Source organism: Lupinus angustifolius, chromosome LG18 (assembly GCF_001865875.1).
Source record: "Lupinus angustifolius cultivar Tanjil chromosome LG18, LupAngTanjil_v1.0, whole genome shotgun sequence".
Classification (NCBI taxonomy): Eukaryota; Viridiplantae; Streptophyta; class Magnoliopsida; order Fabales; family Fabaceae; genus Lupinus; species Lupinus angustifolius.
The window spans coordinates 15,080,993-15,096,518 of record NC_032026.1 but is presented as its reverse complement, the minus strand read 5'-3'; the positions used below and the strand labels follow the sequence as shown (position 1 = coordinate 15,096,518).

The 15,526-nt window shown below is 29.8% G+C and overlaps 2 protein-coding genes and 1 long non-coding RNA gene across 3 annotated transcripts in view; 1 reads left to right on the top strand and 2 right to left on the bottom strand.

Annotated features, from left to right (window-relative positions):
- Positions 1-3,806, bottom strand: part of LOC109332775 (zeaxanthin epoxidase, chloroplastic-like) — a 6,394-nt gene extending 2,588 nt beyond the window's left edge. The window contains exons 1-7 of the mRNA XM_019567804.1: positions 3,094-3,806; positions 2,432-2,594; positions 2,216-2,290; positions 1,655-1,755; positions 1,417-1,532; positions 652-863; positions 163-254 (exon numbers count right to left, since the gene is read on the bottom strand). Of these exons, the coding sequence (XP_019423349.1) occupies positions 163-254; positions 652-863; positions 1,417-1,532; positions 1,655-1,755; positions 2,216-2,290; positions 2,432-2,594; positions 3,094-3,596 (1,262 nt within the window). The 5' untranslated portion in view covers positions 3,597-3,806. The remainder of the gene's footprint in view (positions 1-162; positions 255-651; positions 864-1,416; positions 1,533-1,654; positions 1,756-2,215; positions 2,291-2,431; positions 2,595-3,093) is intronic.
- The window catches only part of LOC109332781, a 24,856-nt gene extending 16,587 nt beyond the window's left edge, over positions 1-8,269 (top strand). The window contains exon 3 of the long non-coding RNA XR_002105940.1: positions 8,170-8,269. This is a non-coding gene — a long non-coding RNA (uncharacterized LOC109332781). The remainder of the gene's footprint in view (positions 1-8,169) is intronic.
- On the bottom strand, positions 7,037-15,526 carry LOC109332776. Its single transcript, XM_019567806.1, has 5 exons — positions 15,205-15,526; positions 8,321-8,511; positions 8,192-8,225; positions 7,497-8,110; positions 7,037-7,298 (listed from the first exon to the last, which is right to left on the bottom strand). Exons 1-5 carry the CDS (start codon positions 15,524-15,526, stop codon positions 7,044-7,046), a joined length of 1,416 nt encoding a protein of 471 aa, XP_019423351.1. The 3' UTR covers positions 7,037-7,043.

Genomic DNA, 15,526 nt, shown 5'->3' with positions numbered 1-15,526 from the left:
AAATCAAGTCAGCAAATTCATTTTTATATTATGTAATATGAGCATTTCTTAGTGTTTTTCCTCCATCTCAGAGTTCCACAATTTTGGATACTTGTTATGAAACCAGGATTAGAATCAAATTTAAAACTCATTTGCATATTTAACAAGTGAATGGTTTGTTACCTCTTTAAGGAAGAATGAATGTCAATTGGAGATCCTGATTTTATACTTTGTTCCCATGCCTGGTTCAATTCCCATGCAAGTTGATAACTATCCTGTGATGGTAAGATAAGCCAGTTCAGAAAACGTTCTTTTAACCTCATCGCTAAAGTGTCCCTTATATTGTGTCACTTCGTTGATTTTCATAGCCTCTAGATGTATGAAATATTTAAATCTTATGTATGTTTTTTCCTAGTTCTGTAAATGTCAGTCGGGTAGAATTGTTTATTTCTACAGCCTAGGAAAAAAAGAATTACGATTCTTTTATATAAAAAAGCAAGCATTCAGATTACTGAAAAAGAAAATTTCGGAGATGCCAGGGGTAAGTAACTTAATATATGTTTAGGTCATGTATGAAACTCATGAAGTTCATTAAAAAAATGTAAATAAACTCAGATCCCATTGGGAAGAGAAGAATAGATAAAAGTATAAACAGATAGAAGCAATATATACCTCTATAGCCATGCATCCACCTTGGCCCATATTTGGCTGCATGGCATGGATAGAATCCCCTAGCAAGGTCACACTACCCTTTCCCCATGTCATTGTTGGCGTCCTGTCATATATGTCTCTTCGCAGAATTTCCTGTTCTTCTGTGGCATGTAGCAAATCTATCACATTATCACACCAGCCCTCGAATATCTTAAGCAGCCTTTCCTTTTTTCCTGCCGTGTAGAGAATTAAGAGTTAGATATGATAGGATTCATACTTTTTTCATAGAAAATAATGAAAAATAAAGATAAATCTCTATGGTTTTCAATTTCATGCAATTTCTATATTTCCAATGCCACAATTACTGTAACGGAATCATGTCACTCTGATTTGAAATCTTCATTTCAATACCAACATCGTAGAAATCATTGTATTATATGTCAAGCAAGATGGAGCTAAAAGTCAATAACCATAGAAGACACAAAGTCTAATGAGAACAGACTAGAGTGCCATTCAAGTGCATCTTGATGCATACAAATTATCTTTGCTCAAAAATTCAAATTCCTTAATGAAATTGACCGTATAGAAAAAGTTCAAATTTATTTCCAGATATGATATAGAACTTTTGAATCAAATCTTTTATCTTCTATATATTCAAAATCAGCATTAGTTATCTAGGAGCCAGGACAGAACAATTCAAAAACTATGTCTATAAAGAGATCACCTAGAAAATTTAACATCGTTGGAGAACAGATATGAATCTTCAAACACTTCAAAAGCACGTACCATTGGGCTTATCAACACCACCAGCAGGTTCTTTGTGAAATGCATACCATTGGATCTTTCCAGCGCCAACATCCGAGGATACAAAGTATTGTTTGTGTCCTAAGAATACTCGGTACCTTTCAGAAGGGAAGTTCAGGTAAGCTTCTCAACATGATAGAAGTAGTACTAACAAAAAATAAGATAGCCAGTAAAAATGAACAAATAGGCATATTAGACATGACTAAAATGGCCAACTTACCCAACAGATTCAATGTCCACAGGCACAAAATCTGCAATACCAGTATAACAAGTATAGCCAGAGAAAGTAGCATCTTTAGGCCCCAGTAACTTCTCCCTTACCTATTTACAAAATAGTACAAGATAAGATTCCATTTGGAATGAATGTACTCTAGAGAAAGAAAGGGCCTATTAATTAAAAGATTAAAAGAGTTCAGCATTTTTAATTTGAAGAACAAGGTAAAAACACAATACACGTGCACAGAATGAAAAGCACATACATCAAACATAATTAGACCAACTGATTCTAAAAGGATATTTTTGTATAAGCATCTTTATATATTCCTCTCATGGTAACGGTCTTTTCTGTTGCGAGGGAGGTACGTAGATCAACCATCCCAAGACCCCACTAGGTGGGTCTGGAGCCGCCCTTTTTAAGGTACATACACCTACCATTCTCATAACCCACTAGGGGATAGCCTCGTATATTGGACCGCACTTGACTATATTTCTTATGCCAAGTATCAAATTGTATGAGAGGAAACAATTAGCTAAACAAAAAGATTCAAAGTAAAATTAAGACCTTGGACCATATACCATCTGCTCCAACCAAGAGATCTCCATCATATTTCTGACCATCCTCAAGCTGCACTGTTACCTGCAAATACGAAATGTGAGATGACAAAGGTAATAACATTAGTCTTCCAATGCATTTTCCCATAGAAAGAAACAAAACCTTCAAAAGTATCTATTGATAGCAACATGAGGAGAATCTTCAACATAAAAACTCTTTAATTACCTTGTTTCCATGATCAACAAAATCAACAACGTTACTGCCATTGATAATGATATCTTCCCCAACCGCACGAGCAAGGATTTCTTGTAAAGACAATCGACTAATAACTCTTGTAACTGGAAGCCCACGCTGCACTGCAGGAGTGAATGTATCAAACTTGACGTACCTGATAACCAATTATAGTTAGGATAAAACTTTTCTACTCAAACCCATCAGCAAGTGCCAAAATTCAATTTAACCCTGAACCTACCAAGGAAAAATGGTGGCCCATAAGGAACAACTTCAAAGTTTCTGTTTTTCCACAAGTTTCTAATGAAATAATGGGGTACTATCAAGCCAGTCAATCTTATCGAAAAGTCACTAAGATGGTTACAATTTCAGTGAACATGCTACATAGTAATTTGAAAGTTGAAACTAAATACAACAACAATTGATCCTTTTCCACTATATCATCCAACAAAATCATAATGTTCTGTCGTCTATCATAAACTTGAAACCAAATAATCTGTTTTTTTAAGAGACTAGTAGTCCATACCTCAGACAAAACCAATTGGTATCTCATGCCAAAAGAGGGAGAGTAAGAACAAATAAAAAACTGCTACCATAAAGTAAGAAATAGAAAACACTAAGAATGATCACAAATATGGTTAATTTGTTTCCCTTACCAAGAGCCAGAAATCCCATCCACAAGACCATTGATTCTATCACCAGTGATGCAACCAACTCTCATAACTTGATTAGCAACCTCAGGATCAATAGATTCCAAAGCAGCCAAAGCATTGCTTTGTATCTGAATAGGACCTCTATATTGTCCTTCCCCTCTTATAGCACTCATATCTCTCTCAAACACCACCACCTCAAAACCCATCCTTTTTGCAGCCAAAGCAAAAACCAACCCTCCGATCCCACCACCCGCTACAAGAACCCGAAGCTTCTTCTTCTGAACGGTTCGATCATTCTCACTCACTGCTTCATCAGCCACTTTTGCTTTCACTGCCTTCAAACTTGTCCTCTGATTGGTTGTTGTGGTTCCAAGTTGGTAGCTATAGTTGACAAAAGGTGACATGTGAAGTGAAATTTTTTTGTACATAGGAATTGAGAGGTGGGTTGTTGTGAAAGAAGCCATTGAAGGATTAAGAGAGTGGTAACATAAGGTAGAAGAAGCCATTGTTATAGGCTTATAGCTATGTCCTAAGTGTATAAGCAACACAAGTCAAAAGTGTGTGTCTTGTGTGAAATAAATAGCAGCAGAACAAGACCTCAAAATTGTATGCAGTTGTTACATTAGTCTCTTTATGCAATTAACAACTTATCATTTTAGTCCCTATAATAATCAACAATAATTTCTAGGCACTAATATGAGTCATAATTTTATGCCTAATAGGATATTTCTTAAATCCAATGATTAATGTTAATATTATTTATAATTTGAAGGATTTAGACAATATTTTAAGGTTATAGTGTTATAGAATGAATAGAAAAAGTTGGGTTAGACGCACTATACTATGAAGAAAGGAAAAAATAAAGTAAAGAATGCAAAGGAAATAGGAAGTGGAGGTTTGCAGTTTGGAGTTTGAAGACAACAAAATACTGAAAACGCGGGATACCCAATAATGGAGAAGGTAATGCCAGGTGGCAGTTTATGAGTGAAGTGAGAGTGGTCAATGGCTACATTCTCGTGACACGTAGAAAAAGGATCTATATTATGTTATATTATATGGTAGGTGGGTGGCTATATTCTACTATATTTCAAAAATGTAAAAAAATTGGAAAAGGAATTGTGAATGAGAAATCTACTTTCCAAGGGGAATTGAATTCTATTTAGAATATACATAATATACACTTAATCAATAAATAAAAAACATATATTATATTCTTCATACATAAAAGAATGAAAATTCTACGATTAAAATTCTCAAAATAAATATAGCAATAATTATTTTCCTTATTTCGTTTTTCATCAATATTATTTTCCTTATATTTTTATTTTCTTATTTGACATGTGCATTACCTTTTATATATTATTATTTCATTAGTAAATTCCTTGTGTGTTCCCTTATTTCTTAATATGTATCAAATTCCTTATGTTTTGGTTTCCTTATTTCTTAAATATATTAATTCTTGATATTCTTATTTGGTGTAAGCATTAATTCACCTATTTTATTTCCTTATTTTCTATGGTGTAATATGTATATATATTATTAGTATCATATTTGTTTGGTTGCTAATGATATTTTTATAGTAGCTAAACCATAATATTTAAGAATAATTATATTCACTTTTTTTATTGTTAAAGTTATACTTAATTGAGATATTATTGATAATTTTTCAAACATAAATAAGTAATGATATCAATAATAATCTTAACAATGTTGCAACAAAGGCTAACAAATATAATTTATAATCTCATAATCTATTTCATGTGTAAAATTATTATAAACTTGAATAAAATAATAGTATTATAAACAATATTAACATATACAATTATAAGATAACTTCATTTATTATCTATAACTTTTAGAATGACCACATAAATTATAAAAGGTAAAAAATTATTGTAATAAATTAAAATAATCAAGAGGGAATTACCCCCACCTATCCTCACTATGTTCTACCTCTCCAACTGGGCATGAATAATATTTAACGTGTTTATACCCATACTATTATAGATGCTTATGCGAGCAATATGCATATATGAGTAATAATGTTTACATACATAGTTATATATTTTATAATAATCAATATAAATATAAAATTAATTACTATATGAATAATAAAATTTATGTAGATATTAAACTCATCATTATATATTTATATTTCAATTACAAAAATTAACTATAAAATAATTATATAATATATAATCATAAAAAATAAAATATACATAGTATTTAATTTAAAAATAAATTTATAAATATACTAATACATCTTATATACTCATAAATTAAGTTATTTTTATAGATACCTATTATAGTTATTTTCCCTAATATAACAACTGGATGAGTAATTTTGTCATCCTGCACTCGTGCAGCCATGGGAGGAGAAAGGTGGGTGGGTCTCGACCGGAATCATGCCAATTTTACAATAATTTTATTTCTGAAAAAACTTGTCATGCAGAAAATTTTGAATGGACCGATTATTAATTAGTTTATGGCAAAATTATCAATTTGAGATTCATCACTTGTTGTCTCCCTCGGTTCCGATGTTTGCCTTTCTTCACCACCATTGCAACATTGCATCCAAGACCAAGTGTGGTGGTTATAGATGGTTTGAAAATTCCAAATCAAGAAATAAAACAAATATATTATGTATGTTATGTTCCATATTTGGGACAATTTAGGTCAATATGTTACCTCTTTTCTCTGCCATCTATTAAACCTTTTTAATTAATTAATTTTAAAATTAATATATGTATAGTAAAGAAGCAAACTTGTTATTAAACATGTATTCTCCATTTATTAGGGGAGGTAACATAGTGAGAGATGGATTGAAGGGTGGGTTGGTTGCATCCTGGTATGCAAGGGGAAAATCTGATTTCTTTTATTGTAGTTTATATTATTTTTTATATTTATTTTAACAAATTCAATCATTTTATGTTTTTTATATAGGTACTACTTACTAGGTGTTTTTTTTATTCTCTATTTCAGCATCAACATGCATGGAGGAAGGAAAGGAGTTACTTATCTTTGAAGGAGAAAAAATCAGGTGTGAAATATGATATTTTGAAGAAAATATTATTATAAATATGTGCACCAATTACCACTAAACTTAATAATATAAGCATCTACCTTTCATTAGAGCACATCACAATCATTGAGTGGAGTGTGTAACACTTGAGATATGCTAAGTATCATTTCATATTACACAGTTGCGTTCTAGAATTCTACCACGCCCTTCTTTCTATAATATTTTGTTGCTTTAAATTATTTATATACCTTCTTTACTAATCAGTCATTGGATGATAAAAAATGTGCTTACTTGTTGATATCTTTTTAGTATTACTAAGGATACCCTCTTATATTTTTTAATAAGAAATTAATCTCTTTCGGGGTTTGTGGTTGCCCTCCCAATAGGTGTAGTACCCAGGAATTAAACTCTCAACTTTGAGGATCCAATGAGGCCTTATACCACTACACCAATGTCTTATTAATATACGTGCTGATATGGAAGAAAGCAAAAAATTTCCAAAATAGAAAACAAATATTTACATATTTTAAATACGGGAGGGATCCAATTACTCTTCATCCTAGCCACTAATTTTAGGAAAATTCAATAATTTAAATTGGCAAGTAGATCTAAACCGTTAATTCTTGGAGTAAGTATATCATCCTCTTTTAAATAAACCTCCTAATAGTCACTAAACTAAAAAGGGTAGCCAACAATGCTGCATATTCACACGCCATAACAAAATCAGTAATTAACTTTTTTAGTTGCACAATAAAAATTATTTATTTAATTATAATACTAGAAGCAGAAGAAAAGAAGTTACAAAATGTTCAAAATGAGTAATAATTAACTAATGATTCGACCCATTAAGCAAACTTGACAAATATACCAGTAGCAATATCACTTGGTTTTTTCATATGTAGAATTATTATTACAAGAAAGGGTATGCACATCAATCTGATTTGAAGTGATTTTCAATTGATCCGAGAAGAGTAGAATTAACATAATCTTGAGGACCATGAGCAGGTAAGCCAGGAATTAGTATACCAAGCAATCTGAAACTAAAAAGAAACCATCCTTCTCTATAATGAGGTCCTTTCATGTACGCAATGGTAAAGCTCCTTATTACTTCCAAAATAGCATTGTAAATCATGGGTATCACACACCATAATGAGAAATAGTTCTTGTTTGGTTCTTCTTCAACAACCTGCATTAAAATCAAATTAAATTATTGTATATCAATTAATTCTAAATAGAAAACGTGTTCGGTACCTATATTTAATCAAATTGTTATCAATAAGGCGTTGGTCTAGTAGTGTCAGTCACTACTAGATCCCCAAGTCGAAGGTTTGATTCTTGGAAGCAATACTTATTGTATACAATTTTTAAATAATAATGAACATACCTGGAATTCATAGTGTCTGTTAAAGAAAAGGCAGATCCCAAAGTGCTTGAACAACAAGTCCTTATCATCATAAGGCAACCTTGGAACTATGTCATTGTTATAAACAAACCTGCAATACATGATAGAATTTTCCTTCAACTTTTCCTTCATATATGTTGCATATGCTTCATCTCCAACTCTTGGTTGCCCAAAAGTGTAGATCCCATGCAATCTCTCCATTAATAACTTCTCATCATTCAAGAACATAATTGTGGGAAAAAGAATTGCCAATGCTCCACCCAAACTATGCCCCGTTACTATAAACTTTGCTTTAGCATTTTCACTCAAACCCTTTCTTAGTATGTTCCTAATAACATAGTAGGCCAAAGGTGGAAGATTTTCATTTCTTTCATTTTCCTTAGGATACCCTACATTCTTTTGTAGCCCTAAGGCTTTCATAAAACCACCATGTATTCTTCCAGCTCCAGGAATCTCATACCATGAGATATCAAGATCAGTGCACCAATCATCTGCATTAAAGGGTTCTGTTCCTCTGAATGCCACAACATAGGTATCACTGTCTTCACATTTGTCTAGGAAAATCAACACTTGTGTTGTGACCTTTCCAAGATATTCTGCCAAGTTAATTAATATTCTGTTATAATCATTCTTCCACAAAAACACATTCAATAAGGTATATGCTTTTTGTCTCTTACCATTCCAGCATTCGAAAAATCCCACGAATTCCATCTATAAGAGAACACAAATATAAAAACAATATCAATTATGGAGAGTTTTAAAAGATAAAATGAGTCAAAATATGAAAGAGTTTAATAATTTAAAACCTTCCAGTCATTTGTGATTGTGGCTTTAAGGAAAGCAGCATTCTCATAACATGCTTTTGAAGCCATCATAGCTAGTGAAACATAGTACTTGTTATCTTCACGCTTCAGATCACCCAATCTTACTCGTCCATCCAAATTTCCAATACAAGACATGAATGTGTGTGATTTGCAATCTGGAATGACCAGCTTACCTGTTTTTTATTGATGCAGTTAGATGAGAAACAATTATATTAGATAAACTATACTTATAATATTGTATAAGAAATATAAAAGAAAAAACTAGTATTGAGAAGCTAAGTCAAGCACTTGTCGATATGTGAAAACACCCTTTTCTACACTAAAGTACTGATATAAAACTACATATTCATAATGGTTATAATTAGGGGTGTTCAAATCCAAACCGGTCCAAAACAAAAACCGCAAACCGATCCAAAGTAGACCGAAACCGCACAAACCAAATCTATTTGGATGGTATTGGATTTATTTTTTAAGGACCGATCGGTCCGGTCCAGTCTTCGATTTCACATCTGGGATCCAGACCGATCCAGACCAGACCGATATTGTTAAGTGTATCTCCTAATTTTTGCTAAAGTATTCGAGATAGGCAGCGACACTCCAGAATCCCTAATTACTCATTCCTAAATCCCTAATTCCTCCATTGTGATGAGGAAAAGTAAGATGTCAGTGAAAATAATTTTTGTTCATTCCTCCAGAATCACTAGATAGATGTTGAATGTTCACTACAGAATCCTTAATTTTGTTGTTTACTTTTTGTTGTTGCGTTGCTATTTTTTTTATTAATTGGATCATGGAATTGTTAAAAATGATTGAATCATTAGACTATATTGATGTTTCTAATCTTAGTACTAAAAGAATCAAACTTTTCTTAATTATTATGGTTGCTGCCTTGTTGGTGTTGTAGGCTGAAATAAAAGGGGTTTATATGTTAATATCTAAAAACAAGACCGATCCAAACCGGACCGGACCGAACCGCATGCTAATTAGCGTTTGGATCGGATGATTTTTTGCTTAAAAACCGATCCAAATGGACCGCGAACACCCCTAGTTATAATTAATTAGTTATTATAATTAAAATATTTATCTATATTTTTCATTAATACATCCAACTTACTCAATAGATTTATGAGTTTTCCTAAAAGTTGCAAAATTACTCACTATCTACTATCATCCAAATATCATCAAAAAATTAAATTCACTCAATTCATCAAGTTAGTAAATTTAAATAAATATAATCATAGTTTTAAAAATTGATGACTAAAATTCATTCATTATATCAAATAAATGAAAATCTATAAATGTATGCTTTTGGATGTATATACAATTCATTCAAAAAATAAATATTCGTACAGTGTCATTTGTTTTTCAATTTCCTGGACTATATCTCAACTTTCATATTGTTTTTTATTAAATTAATTATCATATTGATCTATATTCTTAGTAGTAGGGGCGTTCGCGGTTTATTTAGATCGGTTTTTAGGTAAAAATGATCTGATCCAAACACGTAATTAACATGCGGTCTGGATCGGTCTGGTCTGTTTATATTAAGATGTCCGATCCAAATATAATATGCGGTTTCGGTTCAGTTTGGATCGGTTTTTTTATTTATAAAATATTAAAATTGCACTTATATTCAAAACTCATAAAAATGATTAATTATTAAGTATAAAACAACAATAAAAATAGTGTTCAACAACATTAAAATGTGTACAACAATAGTATAAGTAAACAACATCATAAAATAGTAATAAACAATAAGACAATAATAATAAAAGTATAAAATAGTAACAACAACAACAAGATATCAATAATAACAAGACAACAAAACAACAAGATATCAATAATAATAATATGAGCATCGGTAACGTAATTTTAACAGTTACAATATTCCACCGATGATTAGTAACAATAATACTTTCACAACAATAATACTTTAATCCTCTTTATTTGGTTATGGGATTGGTTTAAGTTCTAAAAAAGTGTATCAAATATAATCAATATGATTTAAAACATAGCAACATATATAAGTGTGTTATAGAATATAACAAATAAAATATAGGTACAATTTTGAGTTGGGACTTAAGATTAAGTTTGGAAGACACTTAAAAGTATTACACACTTAAACTTTACATACAATTTCGGTCCGGTCTGGATCGGTCTGGATCCAATACGTGAAACCAAAATCCGGACCGGACCAATCGGTCTTTAAAAAATAAGTCCAACACGGTCCAAATGCATTCGGTTTTTGCGGTTTCGGTCTATTTTGGATCAGTTTTCGGTTTTATTGTTGGACCGGTCTGGATTTGAACACCCCTACTTAGTATTATTTGCTCAAATGATGGTGAGATTATAATATGTGGTTAATATTAAAAGTTTGTTATTGAATATATATATTTTTAAATAAAAATATTTGTTTGTAGTTTTCCCCTTAGAGGATGTTATAATTTTGTAGCCCAAAGGATGAGAATATCTTTGGTAGTACCAAAAAAATTATAAAAAATTATATATAAATTTTATATTGTAAATTATTTTTTTCCTCTCAAATCGAGATGGACTATTATAAACCACTAATAATATATATCATTCACTTCAATTGGAAAATATGCGAACTAGCAGTACAATATAATAATTATATTGTTTATAATTGTATTGATTAAAATTGTGTTTCATTTAAAATGTATTAGTCATACCAATAAGTTATCTTTTAAAATTAATGAATTTTTACTAAAATATTATGGTGGTTGATCAACATACTACCACTATATTTGTTTATATGCTTCTAAATTATAGTTATTATCACCAAGACATGTATTTTATTTTTACAAATTATGTAAATAAAATAATTTATCATATTTTTTTATTAATTTTTCATTACTAATATTAATAATATATAATTTAATTAGTAAATCACCATTTAAATTATTATACGAGCATGCAAGTATTATGGTCAGTTTAATAATTGTTACTATATTTATAACGAAGAGATATCATCTATTTTTAGGGTGTCAAATTTTATGTTTTTGAGCCAATTAAAATTATCATCATATAAATAAGAAGAAAACTTTCAAAAACAAAATATAATATTTTTGTATTATTTATTAAAATATAATTGATGAAGGACAAGAAATTGGACACTTTTAAGAAAAAGTGATTTTTATCCATTAAGGATACATATCTAGGGTATGATGAATTGTACTATTACATGTATTATGAATATGATTAGTCAGAAAAATAATTAATTATTAATTTTTTAACTTAAAAATATTTTTTGAAATGGTCATGAGCTTATAATACATGTGGTAATAGAACCTATGAAATAATAAATGAACTCTCCTCCATTAATAACACCACTGTCCATGATTGATTTAAAAAGGAGCATAGTGGGCACAACTGGTGTAATAATAATGATAAAGTAATGGTGTACTAAAAGATACATTGAAGGCAACTTCCGACAGCCCCACATACCCTAAATAAAATTACAGCCCCACATACCCTAAATAAAATTTACAGCCCCACATACCCTAAATAAAATTACAGCCCCATATACCCTAAATAAAATTGACTGTCTCACAAAAAATAATTAAGTGTAATATATATATATAGTATAAAGATTTATAAATAGTTAATATTTCATCTATTATTCATTTTTATTTAAAAATCAATGATAATTAAAAATAAATAATGGATGAATGATACAGTTAGAGTGTAAAATTTTTTACACATTAGTGCATACATCCTTTTTCAATAAAATTAAGGAAAATAATATATCATGATACTAATTTATCGTACAAATATTCATATCCAAAAAAAACATATGTCATAAAGAAATATTTTGTTTATTAATAATTGGTTTATAAGTAACATATATTATAAAATGATATTTTATGAATTAATGATTGGTTTACACTGACATATGTTACATTATTTCGCTTATGAAGATTTGGAGTATGATATATCACTATTCATAAAATAAATAGTTGGTGTTAGTAATGATATATCATACTATTATATATTTATACTTACAAGAAAGTGACATATATAATTTATAAATTAATCATTAATAAATAAATTTTTAATTTATGACAATCTCTTGTAGATCTGAAATCTAGTTGAGAATATATCATTTTCTTATTTTTATAAAAATTGTAAAACATTTTTTTACATAAACATAGCCAACTACTAACTTTATTTTTCATCCACTGATGGGTTAACTTTAATTTAAATTAGTAATATTTTAGAAGGTCGAATAAATAAAAATATAATCAGCAACTAACCCTCAAAGAATTAAAAGAGGCAATTCTTCTTCCTGAAAGATACAAGAATGTTTCTTTCTCTAGTCAATATCAAGTCACATGTGAAGGCTTAAACAAACGTAAGCTCTGATTTCTACAACTTTGTAAACAACTCGTTTTATTATAAAAAAAGAAATTCAACACATTCTCTTTCTTATTTTTTTATCCTTTTATTACCCACAAAAAACTTAACCATGTAGATATAGAAGTTTTGTGTTAGAAGAAATATTGAGCAACTGATATATAATAATGACAAAGTAATGGTGTGACTGGTACTAAGGATGCAAATACGTTGCAGATACTTTTTTTATAAAAAAGGATGCAACTATACTAACAACGATTCTGAAATATATGGAGTCATAAGGTAATATGATGGTAAAGAGGGTGGCCATAAGGAATGGAGTGTAAGAGGTTGTAGATTGGATTCGAGTCTCACAATCAACAAAAAATAGGAGTTATAAGGGTGGTTTGATGGTAAGAGGGGTATAGGAGGTTGAAGGTGGAGTTTCACCCATAACAAAATACTAACATATTAACAACAACTAACATACTAACAATATAAAAAAAACGATTCTGAAATATAAAATCACATATTTATACCATTTTTTTTAATTTGACATACAAGAACATTGATTTTATTTTTTATCCATTGATGATCAAGCTCAGACATGGTTGGCCAGTGCCTCTGTTATTCTTGTGTTATTTCTTCCTCTGTCTCTTTATTTTATTTCGGATGGACATTAATTTTTGTTTTTAAATTTTTTATTTTATCCACGTATTAATATATGATTAAGTAGGATAAAGAATTAAACACTGTTGGAGATAAGTGATCTCCATCCCTCTTTCCCACGACACGTCTATGTCATATATAGTTTGTTTAAATTGGAAAGCTTATGTGTCACTCTTTATTTTGAATTGTAAAGTCTATAATGTGAGCTCCATTTTGTTTTTCCATTTAACTACTAGGCACTTAAATGCCTCAGTACATCCCCATTTTTCACGATTCTATGCATAAAGTTATGAACCCAAAAAATGTATGAATCAATTAGAACATTATTCATCAATTATATATAATCATTTATTTTTAAATATAATCGATACATATAAATAGCAAGTGATATATTGAAAGTACATAAAATTTTACATTTATTTTGTATAGATATTATATTATAGAGTTATCCTTGGTTCTTTTTCTTTCCATCATTGCAATTCCACTTGTCAAAATGGCCAACTAAGTAATAAATTCATATTAGACCTCCAATTAGATTGAAGTAAATACATTTTTATTAATTTTTAATATAAATAAGTTTTTTTTATAAATCAAGGCACTCATTTTTAATTTAGACTATTAAATATTTTATATAGAAAATAAGATTAACAACCGACAAAAAGAAGCTAAAAATGAATGAAAAATAATTTCCGCCAATATAAATGGATCTCTGAAGTCTTATCTAAACCCATATCTATTAAACACCAAACTGGTTGATTACAATGAGGTCCTATATATTCTAATGTATTTTGGAGCATTCAATACAAGTTGTCCCCAAGTCCTAATTGATACAACTAGTCACCTTTAGTTGATTACAGAGTCATTGTAAGGGGTAATGTAAAAAGGCACAAGGTATTCATGAGTAATTAACAATCTAAGATATAACATGTAGATGTAAAAGACAAAATGAAACAAAGTCCTCCTAGCTAGCCCCACTAACTATAGACTTTTTTTATCATCCTCATATAGTAAGTAAATATTGTGATGGAATCAAATTTATATGAAAATTATATTTTTACTCTTAACAATATACTAAAAAGCATAGATATTTTCTAGTAATGGAGAAATGTCTAACTCCAAATATTTTGGGTGACTTGGGATTTATAAAAAATAATTTCCCTTTTTGCCTGAAGGAAATTATATGTGAAGTTAAACAAAAGTGCTTCTATCCTACGTGAACTTCTGATGATCAGAAAATTAGGCATGCTAACCAAAGATTGATTTTATTTTGTAATTAATAATTTTTTTATTGTGTATTCGCCAGCACTTGCTTTTGAGTAAGAAAAATGATTAATTTGAAAGTGATGTATTTATTATTTTAGTTAATATATGTTTAATTTATTCACAAAAACTTTTTTCTTTAATTCCTAAACTCATGTTCATAGGCGCACAAATAAAAAATAGAGAATATAGTTTGCAATAAGACCTAAAAGGGTAAACACTTAATATTAGAACATAGTTTTAAAAAATCAAGAAAATTAATCACTTATTAAAAATGTATAATTCAATTAAAAATATCTGATAATCAAAATAAAGTTACGAGATTCTGATGTGGAAATAATGAAATCAAGTTAAAATAACCCTGTAATTAATGTTCTGATGATTAGAAGAAATCTTGAACTCAGAAATCAGTTAGTGTCATCTTTTGACCAACAAATCTGGTACAAATATGTGTATGGTTGAAGAAGAAGAAGAAGAAGATCGATCTTCAATTATATATCGATGATTTCTACACACTAAACAAGCTTAAAATAAAGTGAATATGACACAATTTTTTAAGCATATAAGAAATAAATGAAACTAACCTGTAAGATAGTTAAATGGGATCCTGTGAAAACCACCGTTGAGAACAACCAGGTTGATGAACCACTCAACCCAAGATCCAAAAGTTGAAAGTGGCGTGGCAACAAAAAGTATAAGCTTCTGGAGCACAATAGAGATAAATATAAGCCATCTATGGCGAAAACTTCCCTCCACCAAAGTGCCTTTTTCATTGCTCTCAACAAATTTTCTATGTCCTAAGTTACTAGAAAATAAGACACTGATGATATCCAAGAAATGAGCTTCTTCTGGCTTCAACAGCATATAGCTGTTGGCAAAGCTCTTGTTGCAGTTGTTCGATGCCAT